General features: G+C 39.2%; 1 protein-coding gene across 3 annotated transcripts; it reads right to left on the bottom strand.

Moving 5' to 3' along the window:
* Nucleotides 1–5063: 5063 nt before the first annotated feature.
* cnih2 (cornichon family AMPA receptor auxiliary protein 2) lies at nt 5064–18460 on the bottom strand. Of its 3 annotated transcripts, none has more exons than XM_029448265.1 (6): nt 17951–18460; nt 16847–17063; nt 14635–14703; nt 11623–11670; nt 8971–9083; nt 5064–8892 (listed from the first exon to the last, which is right to left on the bottom strand). In XM_029448265.1, exons 2-6 carry the CDS (start codon nt 16940–16942, stop codon nt 8703–8705), a joined length of 516 nt encoding a protein of 171 aa, XP_029304125.1. In that variant the 5' UTR covers nt 16943–17063; nt 17951–18460; the 3' UTR covers nt 5064–8702. The 3 variants fall into 3 exon arrangements, with proteins under 3 accessions (XP_029304125.1, XP_029304126.1, XP_029304124.1); XM_029448266.1 differs by having other exon boundaries at nt 5064–8590; nt 8749–8892; nt 16847–18458; XM_029448264.1 differs by having other exon boundaries at nt 16847–18460.
* Nucleotides 18461–19210: the final 750 nt, after the last annotated feature.

Raw genomic sequence — 19210 nt, 5'->3', positions numbered from 1 at the left:
AAGTTTTTTGAATAGTTGCTTGCTAAGTAGTAAATCTTCCATAACGGTCTGTTATCATGGCCAGCAACTTGGTTAACATAGCATTTTAAAAGTGGAGTTTCTCTGCTTGTTGCCCCTCTTTTAAACAGATTAAGACCCTTAGTCTATTATGCAAAAATACAATTGGCCCTTTTCAATTGTAAATCACTGTGCAGCTACAGTGCAAATAATATTTATGTCACATTGCAGTGACGTGTGCAGACAGATGAAAGAGCTCTCTGCTGATGCACAACTTTTAATGTTCGGCCTTTATGCCCATTTACAGCACAATTGGCCCCTGGCCTTGCTTACAAAGCACTCAAGCTATTTGTGTTGTTTTTCACACTACTAAGTGCTAATTAGGGATGTGCTTATATAATGCTGTTGTTGTCTACATGGTGGCTGGATTCATGCTGAATTAATACATAATATTCTTAGGTTTTATGTGTGTATAGTATATGTACTGTATTTATTTCCCCCTGATTCTGGTCATTTTATTGCTACCTGGCAGATAATAATGTCAAATCACTCCAATACTTGTATAGTGCCATCCAAACCAATTAAGGGAAGTAATCAAATACATTTGCAAGTATTGTGCTTAAGTACAGTTTTGAGGTACTTGTGGAAATAACACATTACATGTACTCATTATTGTAACAAAGTTGTTGTTGTTGTTTTAGTGCACTTTTGTGAGCATTTTAAAACGTAATACCGCTTGTTGCACCCGTCGTGGTGTTCTTAGATATTTGTATTTATTGTCGGCCATTTTTGGAGTTTTTTGTTTGAAATGCCTTTTGAAAAATGTATCACAGTAATATAACAATACATTAATCACGGGGCATTTACTGCAGAATTCATACTTTTACTGTGATACTTACAATACTAATGTACTTTACTTAAGTAGGATTTTGACTGCATGACTTTTACTTTGTCATATTGGTCATTTTACTTAAGTAAAGGATCCAAGTACTTCTCTCACCACTGAGCCTAACACAGTGCTGACATGTTGCTCTTCTATCTTTAGTGAAGTTAATGAGAAACCCAAAATATAATTTTCTGACCATGCAGCAAAGACTTTATCAGTTATTGTTGAAACTGACCACATATCATACTGATACTGATCTATTAGGATCTTTGAAGCATTAAACCACCGCTATGATCAATATTACAGCAGTCTGTCAACAGGAGTAACATGAGACACTGTCATGATCATTACTGAGAGCAGAAAGAGCAGAAACTTCAGATCTAAAAGCCTCAGGGCCTCATTCATAAAACAATATTCTAGTGATTTGATCCTAAAATGCAATATTAAAATGAGTTGAGCAGACAATCTCTGATTTAAGAGACCATTGCAACTATGTTTAAATTATCCTTAAAAGTGCTTCAGGAATTTGATCATATAGCAACAACCTTCAATGTATTGTCTTAGATGAACAAAAACATGAGCACGGCTCCAGCCCTCATTTTGTTTTCATTTTTTTATCAAAAACACATTTTGAAGGACATATTTTGTATTTGTTTTAGAGTCATTTGCACATAATTGACAAATGAAGTGTTTTCTTTTTATAAATAAGCTAATTGAAAGTAATCTTAGTATTTAGTTACAGATGAAAGCGAGGTATATTTTTATAAATGAGACCGCGCTGACACTCTGAGTGAGTCACACTCAAGTCTCTGTACAGACGATCCACCGTCCAAATAAAACACAAGTGCGAACAGGTTTGACACCTTCGTGGACACAAACAGCGACGGTTGAGAAAGCACATCTGCTGCTTCTTCATTCTTAGAATAAAAAAACATCTTAATTCTGTAACAACAAAATGAAAAATATTCATATAAATTATATATAAATGTATAAGTTTTTATGTTTTTTTATCAATAAGGTAGTGATTTTCACTTTTTCCTTTATCACCCTTTTAAGTGAAAATTGCTACAAGAAAGTCTGTGTATAACAGGGGTCGGGAACCTTTTTGGCTGGGAGAGCCATAAAAGCCAAATATTTTTTTTATGTATTTCCTTGAGAGCCATATATAAAAATATATAAATTTGAATGCAACTTTATGCGTGCATTTTTTAAGAATAACACGTCTCCGAGTACTAATAGAGGTATCAGTGTTGCATTGAACAGGAGCTCTTTTATTAAATAAACTAAACGCTTACGTTATTTATCTCATTTATGTGCACGTTTCAGTGTTTACTGCACGGGTGTCAAACTCAAGGCAATTATATCCGGCCCGCGAGAAAATGTCATATGTGTGTCATAACTGGCCCGACGGTTTTGGTAATTAAATCAATGCATGGCACAACCACGGGAAAATACATTTGAGGAAGTATCTAAATATGTGACTGGAATGAAAGTTTTTGGAAAGCAAAGGGAAAGACACCACAGATCTCTGGGACGATGTGAGCTGGACTGTTTGTGCGACATAACGAAGCATCTCACTGTTAAACCTGCAGCTTCAGGGCCGTGTGATCACAGACATGTATGATGCAGTGAGAGCTTTCCAAGCCGAGCTGCCTGTGGCAGACTCGGATGCAGAAGGAAACTTTGGTCACTACGTGTTTCCAAACACTGACAAACATCTCCACCTCTGTGTTCCCGACAGCATTCTGCTGATCAACTGAGAGCATTTGCCGACTTTGCTGCTCAGATATTTTAATTGAACTGCTCAGCAATCCGTTTGCAGTTGACTTAAATATGTTCCATATCTTTTTGCACTTTATGTGTACCCTGTTCAATACATGTGGACCGTGTTTGGCCCTCGACGTAGTCCCAGTTTTTAATGTTGGCCCCCCCCCGGTCTACTGCTTGCTTTGCGCAGTCTCGCGACGGGCGGGGCTCCGCCCCCTACACACACGCACACACACACACACACACACACACACATACAGCGGAGGAAAGGAGAGGGGAGAACTAAAAACAAATCCGCTGCTAAATGTTTTACTTTAAAATGGCACAGTATAATTATTTATTACTTGTTAAGTTAAAAAATGTCAGCTCAAAATTGTCTGCGAGCCATATCGCGTTATCGAAAGAGCCATATATGGCTCGCGAGCCATAGGTTCCCGACCCCTGGTGTATAAGAATTAAACAATATCCATTTTGTGAAATTACATTTAATTTATGTTTCACAAAATAAATGTTTTTGTTGGGGAATGCAAGTACGAAAAACATTCTTCTCATTGAGTACCTAGGCTAAAAATACTTCTGTTCTATAAATATATATTTATATATATTAAATATATAGATTAGCATAATTAAATGTGTGCTCATTCAAAGATGTGTAATTGAACAACTGTTTTAAAGTCACTTCATTACACATCTTTGAATGAGCACACATTTAATCATGCTAATTTATATATATATATATATATATATATATATATATATATATATATATATGTTTCATAAATTAGTAGGATTAAATGTGTGCTCATTCAAAGATGTGTAATGAAATGACTTTAAAACAGTTGTTCAATTATTTTATTATAATGAAGATGTCACAAAAGGGGGAATAAAAACTAACAAAAAAACATTGCATCTGCCAAATTGTTATTTTAAATATCAGCATCCCTGATAAAATCTGTTCTTTTAATGAAATAGTCCTTTTGAGTCTCTCTAGTCTTCTTGTTGCTGCCATTGTCTTAATACGTACAGTATGTCTTTATGGTCTTCCTATGTACGCATGTCTATACAGCCATATGCAACATCCCAGAGTGTCTTGCATAATAATGAATAAGCAAAATGTGTAAGTGTGCGCGTGTGTGTGTGTGTGTGTGTGCGTGTCTGCATGCACGCACCTCTGCGTACGTGCACTTGCCAATCGTTACATTTCATCCCCATCAGTTGTAGCCAGTTTCCATGGCAACACCTCTCCGAGAGCACAGACGTAGGAGAGAGGGGAAAGGAGTTGAGACAATTATGGTGGTGGAGGGTGCTGGAAAAGGAAGAGCCCAGGATGATGAGTGTGAAACGGTGTGAACCGTGGGATGAGATGGAACGAGAAACAGATGCGTGTGTGTGTGTGTGTGTGTGTGTGTGTGTGTGTGTGTGTGTGTGTGTGTGTGTGTGTATTGCTGTGTGTGTGTGCGTGCGTGCATGTTGCTGTGTGTGTCTTTGGATAAGCAGGTGTTATGCATAGAAGCGTTGGGGTCATGGTCGTCATGACTACATGAACTTGTTACATATGCACCGTATGGAATATGAATAAAAAATAATTTTCAAAAAAGAAGAAAATAAATGTGATTTTTTTTTCTGTGATTTGAGTGAGAGCCTCCGAATGAGTCAACAGGACTCTGTAATACAATTTAGTTTCCATGGTGACAGCAAATATATATCCTTTTCAAACAGAGGGAAAAGCCACGAAGCCTCGTTGTTGCTCGGTTTTCTGTCTGAATCATTGTTTGGGCAAGTGATAACCTTACAGACCCAACAAATGACTCCCTGACGGGGTTCAGACACATACTCAGCATTTCACCTGCTGGATCTTTATTTGTTCATTTGAAGCCAGAAGAAGAAACACTTTGCCCACCAGAAAGATGTCAAATGTGATACAGCTGCAGGGACGTTTTCCTCAGTAATCTCTTGCTGTGGAGATGCACTCGTGTCAAATTATTTTTGTTATGCAATGCATTAGGCACCCAGTTCTCTATAATTTGATGTGTTAGTATTCTGGAGGTGCAGACACTAATGAAAGGCTATCATCGTCTCTTTGCCGCCTCTCCAGTAGAAGCTCTTTTCACATCAGCGAGGCATTTTCAGGGAATTCAGTTATTTTGGTGCTTTTAAAGAGCTTGTGTGAATGTCTCTGAAACCACTTCTAAATGCAGCTATTTTTCAACAGCTTTCGATGTGGCAGCTTGTCTACTATACTCCGTCTAATGCATCACTCAGTATTCTTGCTTATAAATGCCCCTCATCATCCTCAGAGTTATATATTTTTTCCTCCAGTGCAGTTGGCTGAGCATCACGTCTGCAACACTCCTCACAGATGGTCAAAATACCGACCCTCAACAGACTGGAAGTAAGAAACTTGGAGATGATCTTTTTGGCATTACTGTTTTATTAGAATACGGCATGAGAATCGCTTTATTAACTGTACATCATAGTGTAACCTAATAAATATAAAGTAATCCACCAAATTTACTGTAGCGTACATTGATGATAAATGTATAAAAGACAGATACAAATAGATATACTGAAATACACTTTTCTAAAATGCTTTGTTTAGAGCAACTACATAATGACATTCAACCGAGCTGCATTATTCCTCCTTTCCTCGTGTTCCTGTGCTTTAATAGTGATTGTCCAGACTCCATGCACTCATATTGATGGCAGAGTTTTGAGGTCTCAGGGTCCTGTGGTTACTTTCATGGGAATACCATTTGGCACAGCATGTACTGTCCATTATGTGTCTTCAACAACACTGACAGATTTTTAAAGTCAAGTAGATGTTGCAATTTGGTTGAAATTCAAATCAAACAAGTGGTTTGAGTTGCTCCTTTCAGACCAGTTATTTGTAGCAAAGTGACATGAAACAAACTGATCGACACAAGAAGTGTGTGTATGTGTGTGTGTGTGTGTGTAGGTAGGTGGGCGCTCTACCACAGAGCTTTCTTAATTTAATTTCTGTAGCGATCAAGAATGTCACATATGGTAAGACATATTGATACAGAACATGTACTGCAGCAACACTGAGGACAAAATGTTTTTTTAAACTTGAGAATCTTCTGCAGTGAAGCTATTATTCCTCCTGAAAGTTAAAGCATATGTAATGTACTGTATGAACAGTCACTACAGATATATTTAGAATATCATTTTGACAGCAATGTGTATTCATCACTTTAAAAAGATAAAGTTTGATTGTGTGTGTGAATGAAACTCTTATGTAAAAGATAAGACCGGGGATAGTCTATGATTGTTCTTGTTGTAAACATATCCTATGAAAAGACCAAAACCAACACGTTCTCATTCCCAGCTTGTCAATATTGGACACTTGGGCAAACAAAAATGTTATTAGGTTAATAAAAGTTACGTAACTTAACTTGAAAAAAACTCCACGTTACATTTCGTTCCACATGGGTCACGAACAACAACTCCTGGGTGAAAGTCCTATCCTGTGTTTGTTCACCCATCCATCCTCCCACTCGCTCTAAGCGAATGTTTTGGTCTTTATGCTACGTCATTACACTTCTGGAGCTCTTGCTCTTAGCATCTAAAGTTGCGGATGGGTTTAGAGATGTGTAGTTATTTGAAAGCCTCATAAAGATGCAAAGGGTGCTTTATGTGTCGTTATCAGACGCCAAGCGCTGTGACAAGAGGTAGCTATTTGATGCCCTGGGAATGAGATTGGGCTGACGATGCTTGTGCAGCAAAGGATTGATCTAGTTTACCCACATACACCATCCTGATGCTGTAAATACTCACTAGTGTGGCAAATGTGTATTTATCCGCTTCTGAAAATAGTCCCTAATAAATGCTCTGTTTACTCCTCTTTGAGTGACCATTCCTAAAAACTACAGTGCCCAGTTAGTCAATTATTTAGCATTTAAGATTAAACAATATATTTCTAACCAGTTTAAAAATAAAAAAAAGATTTACGCATTAGTAGTAACAAAGTAGAGTGCCACAGACAGGATAGGGAAGTCAAACATATTAACACATTGGTTTTAGTCTTTTCATGGACAATAACAAAACAATGTAACGATGCAAACCTTATGCTAGATCCTATTGTCCTATAATATTGCTATCCATAGTTGCTTCCATTTGAAATGTAATTAAACATACAGCAACATGATTTGTGTAGTAATAGCAATAAAATGTACTTTAATATATTGTGTCCTGTATTTAAGAACAAATCCTTAATATCAGTGACTACTGTTGAATCCATGTAAGCTCATGTTGTAGTGTGTATTTTAATTCAATAGGCTTCAAGGACAACGTTATTTTCCTAATTGAGTCCCACAGTTTATATACCAGACATGTCATCAACACCATTTACTACATGTAGAGCCGGCGTGCGACAAACATCACAGTTTGTTCTCAGGCTCCAAAGTTTCAGTTTTTTTCTACTGATATTAAAATCACACAGTTGAACCATCACTTATCTCCTAATAGATCAAACTAATGAACACATGATAGCAAAGGCAGCACCAGCTGAGGAAAGTCTTCGCTGTTTACGAATCTTGGTTATCAGCAACACTAACGTCTTACGTCAGTCTGTATGATTGTAGACGTATCGAGATGACTTCACTGCCTTTACATTTCTGAAATAACTAAAACATTGTCATAGGCGTTATTGCCTCGTCTCCCACTCACTGTTATTACATACATGAATAACACTGCATTGATATGTCTCATGAATCATATCACATTGCTAGTTTGCTGTTTTTAATTGCTTTTTGTACATGAGATTTCTATTCTACCTCGGATCAGAGAAAAGTTACAGTGCTAAAAATGACAATAGTACAGATGCAGATGAGTGAGAGTAAACTGGAAATAGGAATAAGGCGCTCACTGCACATTAAAAAAATACAACAGAACTACATGTGTTTTCTATTTTTATCAATAAAAAAACATTGTGCCAAAATGAACAGTAAGGGGAAAAAAAGACCCGACAGCGCCCCAGCACGTAGGTGAAGATCACCTACCCATCACTTTTCTTTTCTCTTTAATTTGGCACAACATTTTTCCAGAAACAGACTTTTGATATTAAATGTCTGAGCATGGAGCTCTTTGGAAAGCATGATCCTAGCATGTAGCATAAAATACACCCTTAGAGCTTATGGATATACTTATTTTGAAATGCACATTACAAGCACTGACCCTTGCAGTCAAACATATGATTAATTCCTTTTTGTTTTTGTTACAGTGTGCAATTTGACTTTTGGCCGGGGATGGCATCAAGGAGATGTTGGATTGATCTATGCTTTATCACCATTCCCCTGCCAGAACGTCTGCATTTCTTACAGTGCTTTAAAGTCCTCCTGTACAATCTAACCTGTTTCTTACAGTTGTATGTACCTCTAACACAATCAAAGCAGTGGTTTAATATTAGAGGTGTCTATCATCTTAAACACATGGAATGATACTGAACAATCCTGCTTTTAGTACATTTTCAAAGTCAAAGAATACAGACATATTATTTTGCTTTCCAGCCCCTAAGTGTTTGGAGATTCACAGTGAGTTGAGCGACTGGATCAGTAAGAGCAGCATGGGAAAACTCCAGCCCTTCAGGAATATATTGTTAATTTGTATAATTGGTCAAAGGCAACACACCTGCTGCGTCCTCTTTCTGTTTCGTTTCAGTCCTTCAAATCTTTGTCCAGTCGTCCGACAGAAGTATCTGGGTCAAAGCGATATATTTGACTGGAGGCCTTTACATTCACATTATCACTCAGATTGGTCTTGTGTTTGTCCAATGTTAGACAACCCAAGTCAGTGATTGGGAGGATACACGGAGAGAGGAAGAGTATTTGTCTCCCTTTGTTTCTCTGTGTCTTTCTTACATATACTTCCTTTTATTTCTCCAGATATCCTGTATGTTAGAAGCTCACCAAGGAGTAGACCATACTTCAGCAGGAAATAGACAGTGGCAACAGATGAAAGAATATGGAGAAAACAGTAATTTAGGAGCTCTAAGTTCACACAACATTGCAACAAATCTGAAAGCCATTACTGAAACCTAATCAAGCAACAGTGGATTGACAAGATTGTGAATTTGTACTGACCTGTAGAGATAATAGAAGAAAGAGAGCAGATAAAAGCCCAGCTTACACCAAGACTCATTATGGCAGTAGTTGAGAATGTCGGCGTTCATCACACTGACGGGATCATACATGACCTCTGAGCCGTCAGCTGGCCGATGAAAAAATCTGAAAAAGCAGAGAGTTTTGGCTCACGCTCGCACCGGATCAACAGAAGCTTGTCAGACATCTGTTATGGGACTGTACCTCCAAAGATGGTAGAAGAGCAGCGGGATATTTAGGCCAAGTGTGACCCACTCTCCAGCACACATGAACATCAGGCAGAAGAGCCCATGGATGGAATACTCCGGCACCACCAACTAAGTAGAACAGACACAGTGAGTCAGGATATAGGTCTGCGTATAATCACAGTAATCAGTCATCGCTCTTCAACACCATGAAACATGCAAGTGTTGTATGTTGAGATATAACTGCAATCGATGAAACGAAAATCACACTGCGAGGCAAACACTTGTGCACAGAAGGTGTTAATGTTACTAATAGCTCGCTGCTGTTACGAATGCTAATATAGTAATATACTATATAAAATATAGTTTCGTATACATTTAGACTGGTTTTTAGATGTTAGTATGAATCATAAGCTGTATCGAACGAGTGGACGTAGCCTCCGGGTCTGAATAGTGAAGCCAATGCCGATCTGCCTTAAACCTGCATTATTATATTAACAAGGAGCGACTCCACTGTCTGCAAAAAGAAGTATGATTATATAGAAGTCTATGAGAAACTTTGCGAAATCTGTAGCAAGACTCGCTGCCGGACAACCTATCCGAACTATAACGATCATGCAATAACTTTGGGTTACCATCTAGACACGACCGCCAAAATGCCAAACACAAGGCTTCAAAACAGTATGCCATATACCAATGGGTGATGTCACAGTGGCTACGTCCACTTCTTTTATGTTTTTCTTTTATGGTAGAAATGAATGTAGTTTGACATTGATGGTTCAGGTTGTCCAGATAACTAGCTTGCTTCAATAGCCCCCAATCAACAGTGACATATTATCAACTTTTAAAGGTTCAATGTGTAAGATATTCTAGAATTTAAACTTACAATAAAACAATGAACTCACATTATCAACAGTGTGAAGAGGTTACAGTGGTGACGTTATGTCAAAGACGTGTATGTGTTGTGTTGCAGAGATATCTACTGAAATTATCCGTCTAACTGACAGTTCGGCTCCGTCCAGTCTTGTCATACCACTCGTTCCTCTAGAGGTGATAGTGAGTCACTGTAGCTCCAGTCTGCCCTCAGTACAGAGGGAGAAGAAGTATTTAATTAGGAACTGCCTGACCATGAATGTATTGTGTCTGACTCTCTTCTAAATATTACAGCCCAGTCAGTTTTTTAGTTTGTTAGTTGGAAAACATTCAAAGTGGCTGAAACAAGAAAACGACCCGCACCACCTCGCTTCATCCTCACAGCTGCCAGGAGGCTGTTTCGCCTGTATAGTTGTCGACAGCTTCAGGAAACGGCGTAGCTTCAGTTAACAGTTAGCTTGAGTTCAGCCACAGCACTGGGAAACTGCAGACTTTTGACTGTTGCTGCTGTTACACAGGTCCAGCAGCCTGCTGTGACTGCAGGCGCTGGGGCTTGTTCTGGCTGAGCTCAAGTCTCATTGGCCGCTGACTGAGGCTCCGTCTGACGAAGGCAGCCGACCTCTCTCCTCCCCCGGCAGGCTGCTCTCCTGGCTGGCACCAGGAAGACGAGACGAATATGCGTGTCGTTTTCTAGTTTCTGCTACTTTGCTTTTAGTCCAATAAACAAACTAACGTAACGCTACACGGACTACAGCATAGTTTCTTTTGACAAAGCAACTTTGAACTCCTCCAATCAACCATTATAGCTTTGACAATATTGTTGATGGTACAGATATGTAACCCTCTTGGCTGGGTTGGCATGAACAGACTGTACATAGAGTACCATTCTAGATGATCACCTTTCTATTTGAAAATTGGTTGGGAAACTGATTTTTTTACAGCATTGGTGAGCGTTCTCATGGATTTAGCTAAATATGTCCATGTTGAAGATGAAATTTGAACCGCTCTGCAAGTTTTCTCCCTCTGCAACAGTTAAAGATAATTGAAATTACATTTGCCCTACAGCAAATATATTCAACACACACGTGTCATCTAATTTCTTTTTCAATTACATAGTGGTGGATTGGGTATGCATCAGTGATACTTAAGTTCCTTTCAGTGCACCACTGTGGAAAATAACCAGTCAATAAATCAAACAATTAGTCGTAATCTGCGAATCAGTAGATAAAGGTAAACCTCAGATAATTATTTTCTCCTTCTGAATCTAAAATACTCTATTCCCATGGCTAACCGTTCATTCAATCATAAACACACATTTGAAATACATTATGGTTCATATTATGATCCTGACCTTGTAAGATTATACTGTACTCTAAATGTGGCCCAATAGTCCAGTTAGTATGCTGCCTCACCTGGTATTAAAAGCTTCTGTTGTATTATATGTATTTATTGATATAATAACTTGAGCTTATTTGAAGTCATCTGTTGTAGGCCTACTTAATGCTCTTAAACATTTTCCAACACACACATGTTCAAAATGGCCTCCACAGCATTTCACATTTCATTTCAGGGACACCAAGTTCTCTTTCTGAAAGCCTTGAAATGGGAAAAAAAAACATCACAACAAACCTTCTTGAACGTATAACAGTTCTCTCTGTGTGTGAATGCAGAGTGGTGATGCTGGGCTGTGAGGATAGGCTACATGTGAAATAATCAGTGTGCGTCATGGTCCTCACAATGGTTAGAAAGACAAATGGTCATGCTTGTCAGAAGCCCCTCTGTTTTAGTCATTACTCACTCTGCGGAGCAGGTTGCAGATTCTTTCAATGTTTAGAATCCTTTCCCTCTGCGGATATAAAAAAAAGTCTGATTAGCAGTCTGCATATCTCTTCATCCTACTCACTTATTGTGTCTATCAATGAAAATATATCTCTAGTAATTCATGCTTTGTTTTTAGCTGACAAATGTTGACACATTTCAGTGACACATCAACAATATGCAAAAGCTAGACCTAATGAGTGCTTTCAAATACATAGAGAGTCCTGCTTGAATAATTAATGTCATGGCTATGATTACAAAATACATCTGGACAACTACATTTAATGAATAATAATTAACTGACTAATCATCTCAATCTCTTGTTTTCCATTATATAGTTATTAAATATGTTTTTATTTTACGTACGACTAACCACAAACAATAAATTGTGGGTTGTTGAGCCAAACTGATGGAAGCTGTTCATCAGTACACTGAGACTTCAGTCACATTTGAAGCAAGAAGCACAGTGATGTTTGTTGCAGACATTTTGCACTAAAGCCGTGAGAGAGGGCTCAATAATCCATTTTAGAAATGAAAAGCATCCATCTTCTACTAGCCAGCAGCTTGTGGCCTCTATAGTGATCTTTTATTTGGGTGTTCAATGATTAGCTAGCAAGGTAAATGAGATGTTTTGCTGTAGTGCATCCACCTAGATTAATCTGTGTCCAATACCAAACAAAAGTACAGATCGTCAGATAATTAACAGACACATTGCTCATTTGTTTTCATTAATTTATTTAGTGAAAGCATATATTGAGTAGATAAGTGGCTATATGCGGAGCATGTTTGTTTCCCTCTGTATTTAATGAAGCCTCAGCTGGAAAGACTATCGTATTAATTGTGTAACATATTGAGGCATCTGTCTTAGTTACAGGATGATGGCTTCCAGTATCGATGCCCTTGTGATGTCCATTCCCTTTAGCCACAGACTGCACCTTTTATGAATCTGTGGACATAAATTCAAACTCCCCCGCTGACCTGAAAGTGGATTTTGCCCTGAATCTACAACATCCAGCCTCCAAGCCAGACACTATTTGCAGTTGTTGATGATTTCATTTCCTTTCTTTTTGCTTGCTTTGTGCAGCGCATCCTTTCACGACACCGCTGTAAAATGTAAAGAGCACCGCGCTGGACTAATGTACAGCATAGGAAGTGTACAGTTACCTTATTCTGTTATATATTGCTGTACTACTCTACAAATTTCCCCCCAGAGACAAATACAGAGTTTTTTTAATTTAATTGGATGTGCCAGCTAAACTATTTACTTTGTATGGTTTGTAATTGCACTTGAAAATGGTTGTCTGTCAGTAACTCTGCTTAGATTGTACAGCGTGGAGACTCCCTGAGATGCCCTAATTAGCTTCAGGTCATCCACTGCACTATGAATTTTTAATTGTTCCAACAAGGGAAACACGACGAGATATTAATCGAAGGCTGTCGGGACATTTCACAGTATACAGAACAAGTAAAAGAAATGCAGAGCAAAGATTGTTGTCAAGTATGTAACATAATTAGTAATCTTATCAAGTAGCAAGTAAGATACATATCTGATTTCACTGACAATCCGTTTTTCTACAGCCACCTCCGTTAAAGGAGGCTTGAAATGAAGAGAATGTCTAGAGCTTGACGTTTGTCATTTTGGAGAGAGATATAATACTGAAGCTTTTTGGCACGGCTCTTTTTTAAGGCATTGCAAGAGGAAATAATTCTACATTTCAGCCACTTTTTGTCATCCAGCCAAGCAGTGTTTCGTACAGTGTGTCTCCCTTTTAGACTAGCTGTGATTAATGGCTGTTGCACATAAACCTGATATGGAAACACGTGTTGTTTAGTCTCTTCCATTGTGTTCTACGTTGCTCTCTGCTCACATCAGAAATAATTGCTGTTTATTTGCCAAAGCTGTTGCCAGGTATGTGCTCTTCTGTCTGTGCAGTTTATTGTCTCTGGGTGTCACTGACAGCAAAACGTTCTAGCAGATCATCTTCTTTCTGACTACATCTCGCTTGTTCACTAGTATAGCTTGTTGGTTATTTATTGAACAGGCAACTGTCCTGTAATGTTCAATATTTGTCAGCGCTCCATCTTTGTCTGAGGGGGAAACATAACACATTCACTTATTTACATCAGTATTTCTTTCAGAGCTACTGTTTTTTGGTTGCTTTTATATTTTACAGGTGTTGCAGTTATTGTGTCCACCCCCTGTATTTGGCAGCGTGCCTCCACACTCCCCCAGTCTGCTTTCACAGTTTCCTCTCCCACTCCTCATCACTCTCACTTTGCAGTTCAGAAGCAGGTTCACATGATTGTTAGAACATTAGCTATCTTGTGAAAAAGACATTCACAGCTGCTGGTAACTTGCTAAATGAATAATGTAAGTCGTCTTTGACTTTGTTATTTCACGTTTTGGCAAAAGATTGAGACAGAGATTTTAAGATGAGATAAGTCGGTTGGTTCTTGTTACAGTGAGGTGAAACCTCGTTTCTGCACAGTATCTCATTGTATGAACAGCAGCTTCATCTGCATCAATCTGATCAAGCTGGCGTATTTAAAGAAAGTGGATTGCCTCAATCTGCATACAAATGAGTGTCCAAGGCAAACGCTGCCTGTTACTGTTGCAAACACCTGGAAATACAAATATTTGATGTCGGCTAAATGTAGCTGAATAAAATATTAGAAAAGATTTCATTCCAAAATCACAAAAACTTCATTTACATAAAAGCATGTCTGTTTTTCCAGTATGATTACAGGCATAAACTCAATGTGCTGAGTGCGCTAAAATCTATAAACTCAGTGTGTTTATGAGACGTTTGTAATATTGACGGATATATTAAAGGTCATACGCAACATTTGGAGTGAAACCCTGCATTTGTTCTCAGCATTTACTGTATGTTTAGATCATTGAAGGTTCTCCTTGGAATTAAAAAGAAGGGTTTTCTGTGTGCACACAAGGGTTAGATCATTCTTGAAAGAAGTGAAACAGTAGGGATCTTACCGCTCTGGTGGGATTGCTCTGATCAATGGGATTTTTGAAGTCTGTGCGAAGCTCATCAAATGCAATGATCTGAAAAATAACAGACGTGTGAGTTTGTTTTTTCATATCGTTACCTTCAGAGCACTAATGAATGCACATACTGTAACTGTAATGTGTATCAAATGAATGGTATCTCTTCAACACTACACCCTCGAGAAATATTCTTGTCTCAAGTCTCAGCCTGTTGTACAACACTAACTCTCCTAGAACAGTTTAATGTACTGCACACCCACTACATCTTGTACAGCTGCAGCCACATCGCTCACTCTGCCCGAGCACACGTAGTGATTAAATGGTGAATGTGTACATATGTAATTACTTACAGCCTCGCTCTTTCCTATACACTGTGTATGAGCTCCGACATTGGTCATGTGTCAGTATGTAGTTTCTTACTATTTAAGGAGCTTAACTTCTGAATTAAATTCTCATTGTTATTGTCATAGTGTTGGATATGACCATTTGCACCTCCTCTAAAATGATCAACCTATCTGTTTTAACTAAGCCTGATAATATAGTTCACATTGGAAACTAAAGAATATCGATTTGAACATATACAGCTGTGAAAGGTATTAAAAAGTATCATTTATTTATTCATAATCTGACTTAAAACAATCAAAGTTATGTTTTGCAAAAGTTTATTAGATATAAAATGCAAAACTTAAAAAGTATACTTTGTTTGTATTGAAGAGGATTATGGTTATTGGATGTTTAAAATCTTGCACAGTTGACTTAAGTCATTGTTTGGGTACATTACGTTATTGGCTCTGTAACCGCTCGCTGTGAGGTGAGTATGAGTGATAATTGTTCTCACCAGCTCCTTGATTAATAGCTCAATAAAATACTAATAAATCTTGGTGTAAAGGCCACCCGCTGTGCTTATCATCAGTTTAGCTTTTAAACAGCGAAGCTTATCTTTGCCGGCTCATTGAAAAGCAATAAAAAGCAGACATTATTTGCAGATAAGTGAGCGTCTGATTTGCATCAACAACGACATAATAAAAATAAATAGAAATAAAAACATTATCTGTTCGAAATAGAAACAGTGCTGCTGGTAATTTCCCCATACGAGTCTGTAAGGCTCTCCCTCGTCTTCCTTCACACTTAGCTCCGTTGTAAACAGATGCAGTTTCCATGGCGACACGGTGAGCCCCTCAGTGGGCTCCATGGTTACTATAGCAGTGAGCACACGTTCTGATTGGTTGAGAGGCACATAGAATTGGGGTGCTGTACCCGTGGGTAGAGGCAGACTGGGGGAAGGGGTGGACATTATCATACTTTGATAAACGTTTCAATCACATGGTTGAATGCTGAGCCAGACGCACGCTTCTCCTTCACACACAGACACACTGACTGACTCATATGTAGTCTCACCCACTTAGTCAATTGCTACGTTAGTCATTTCAAGTCTTATGTTCATAATGATGTGTTTTGTATTTCACATTATTCCTGCCTCCATGGATCGAATGTTGAAAGGTGACACATCAAAGCTTTTAGTGTTTGTTCTGTCTGCACTTGGGTAAACCAGCAAGCCGCGTGCACCGGTGTCCGGCGATATTTGTGCAAATTCCACTCGAAATGCCGCGGGCAGACAGACTCACAACAGTCTGACAGTGAGATTTATAATCATTGTGTTTTGCCACCTCCCTGTACTCATTTTGTGCAGTTTGCTGAAGCCTGAACATCTTGTTTGAGGAACTGTTTATTGTTTTCTGGGATCATAGGTTGTGGAGGGATGGAGTCAGGGTCAGACGAGCTCCAGTTAACTGTACTGGTGATAAACCACCATCACTGTATGTAAATAGAGGGACAAAACACACACATTTAGACTTAGTATCCTGTGCTTTTCAGACTCCTGCATCTCCTGCAACTCTAATTATGTATTTCCAGCTGCATGTAGGTGTTTGAAATTAAAGGGTATACAGTGTAATTTGGTGGCTTTGAAGAGGCAATTAAAAATGTCAGTCACATATAGGATAAAATTACCTCAAGATTCAGCTGACACATTTATGCATGCCATTACCTCCCGAGTACCTGAGCGACGTGTGTGTATGCCGTGTTCTTGCCAGTGTTGTACAACTGTGTGTAGGTGGATGTTTGTCTCCCTGCGTGGGACGGAGCGTGGACGCTCACAGGCCATACATTTTGGTTTCAGTATGTGCACAGTGCTACTCACCTGCCATATGACAAAGAAGATGAGAGCAGCACACAGCACCAAGGTGAGCATGTAGCAGAAGGCCGCAAAGGTGAATGCCATAGCTGAGCCTGCCATCTTGACGACGAGATGGGTCGACAGAGAGGAAGGGGATTTCTCCCCTGCTCTCTATCTGGCGTTTGCCTCCCTCCTTTTATTGGAGGTTATTGTCTGTGTCCCCCTGCGATGCGAGCAGGGTCTGTGTCGTCCAAGCAGGTAGAGCACTCAGTCACAATTTATAACTAGCTTGGTTTCACTGGTTCCACTCATGTCTTTGTCCTTTTCTGTCTATCTGACAGCAGGGTGACCTTTTTGATTTAGGAAGCACTTATAAGTCTGCTCACAGCCACAGTTGTCTGTCGTTTGCCTGATGCTCCTTTTTTTTTCAGTCTCTGACAGGGAAAATGTCTGTCTCCTCCTCCTCCATCTTCATATAGTTTCTCTTTAGACAAAGCCTACACATTGTGTTTCTTCTCACAGTAACACAAGCCACAAAGTGACTGACTGACACGCTGACAACAGAAGCACAGGATTCTTGTCGATACTAAGCACAGCGCTGTGTTTTAGAAACAGCGAGGATTATCGTCTCAGACGGTTATGGCTTGTGATAGTTCAGCAGTTTGTCGTATGGCTTTCAGTTAATCTGTTGCTCTAAATCAAGAACACCATTAATGACGCATTTAACACAGTTGTAAATTGTGAGTTATCATTTACAGGGACAGTCTCTTGGTATATTACTTATTTTATTACTACATTTTTGGGAAACGATTTATCCTCAACATGAATCTGATCATTTGTTGACGATAAAAGGTATTGCTTTACAATTATATTCTGACAAAGCAATTTAGTGGTGGCTTTTCAATAGAATAATATACTATAAAATAATAAAATAGTATATATCAGTGAGGCAGCAAATATTGGAATCTGGTTTCAAATGAAACAACTATTTAACATCACAAAGTCAATTACACACATCCAAGAGGACTTACAAATACAAGATCAGAGCACAATATTGGTGGTAGTTTGAGTTAGCATGGATCAATATTTTGATATCTTAATTGAATCTTAATATCGAATAGAGAATACCTGTGTCTGGTTGGAGACGTGTCTGCCACTGAATAGTCCACTCTTTCCTCGTCTCTGTCAATTTGGGTCGGCACCATGTCAGAATTCTCTTCTCTGCATCTTTCTCTCAGACGCATCTCCCAGATTTCTCCAAAAACATTAAGATTTGTCTTTGCTGATTGGCGTGCAGAGTAAATTATTAAATTCTGGGGGTGGGGAAAGGGGGGAAATTTACTCAGAAACCGGCAGAACATCTACATATTGAGTCGCATTTATTCTGACTTGGAAATCTCTTCTGTTCTTAAGCAAAAATCTCCACAGCCCCCAGAAGTCATAAGTTAATTAGTCCACTTGTCTATTGTCTCCCTCTTCCTTATTTGCCTTTCTTTTGTCTAAAGTCCTCTTTCTTTTGATCTTTTCCAGAGATGTTCAAAACAGACCTGACTGTGTTTCCTGAGTCTACTGTCTTTGTCTCTTCCTCTATTTCTTAGACTGCGAGAGAAATATTTCTATCACGCTTGATGTTATAACAGTCAACCAATCGCATCGCTCTGTGTCCCCTCCCTCTCTCTCTCTCGCTCCCTCTCCCTCTCTCTCTCTCTCTCCCCTCTCTCTCTCTCTCTCTCTCTCTCTCTCTCTCTCTTCTCGCTCTCTCTCTCTCTGTGTCCCCTCTCTCTCTCCCCCCTCTTTCTCTCTTTCTCTCTCTCTCTCTTCCTCCCACCATCCCTCTCTGTCTCTCTCTCTTCCTCTCTCTCTCCCTCCCTCCACCCTCTCTCTCTCTTTATCTTTCTCTCTCTTTCTCTGTGTCTATCTCTCCCTCCATCACTCTCTCTCTTTCTCTCTCCCTCCCTTCATCTCTCTCTCCTCTCTCTCTCTCTCTCTCTCTCTCTCTCTCTCTCTTCCTCCCTCCATCCCTGTCTCTGTCTCTGTCTCTGTGTCCTCTGTCTCTGTCTCTGTCTCTGTGTCTCTGTGTCTCTGTCTCTCTCTGTCTCTCTGTCTCGTCTCTCTCTCTCTCTCTCTCTCTTGTCTCTCTCTCTCTCTCTCTGTCTCTCTCTCTCTCTCTCTCTCTCTCTCTCTCTCTGTCTCTCTCTCTCTCTGTCCGTCAGTCTCCCTCTGTCTTGCATTGAAACATTTCCATAATCCCTATGTTCCCCAGGGAGTGATGAGGGGGCAGGGCAGGCTTCAAATGTTTTTCCTTTTGTCTCCCCCTCTCTTTCCATTTCTCTCCCTTCCTTTCACCAGAGCCTTCAGTCATCCGTCATTTCATGAAATGTGCTGTAC

The sequence above is a fragment of the Cottoperca gobio genome, chromosome 14, assembly GCF_900634415.1.
Source record: "Cottoperca gobio chromosome 14, fCotGob3.1, whole genome shotgun sequence".
NCBI classification, from domain to species: Eukaryota; Metazoa; Chordata; class Actinopteri; order Perciformes; family Bovichtidae; genus Cottoperca; species Cottoperca gobio.
Note: the sequence above shows the minus strand (reverse complement) of the source record. Positions and strands in the feature narration are given on the sequence as shown.

What these genes read in the sequence shown, in the direction of transcription:
- cnih2 (XM_029448264.1), bottom strand. Translation starts at nt 16,942, where the DNA reads ATGGCAGGCTCAGCTATGGCATTCACCTTTGCGGCCTTCTGCTACATG. An exon ending in TCTTCTTTGTCATATGGCAG is followed by an intron (nt 14,704 to 16,846) that starts GTGAGTAGCACT and finishes GTTATTTTTCAG; the next exon opens with ATCATTGCATTTGATGAGCT. An exon ending in AGAGCAATCCCACCAGAGCG is followed by an intron (nt 11,671 to 14,634) that starts GTAAGATCCCTA and finishes TTATATCCGCAG; the next exon opens with AGGGAAAGGATTCTAAACAT.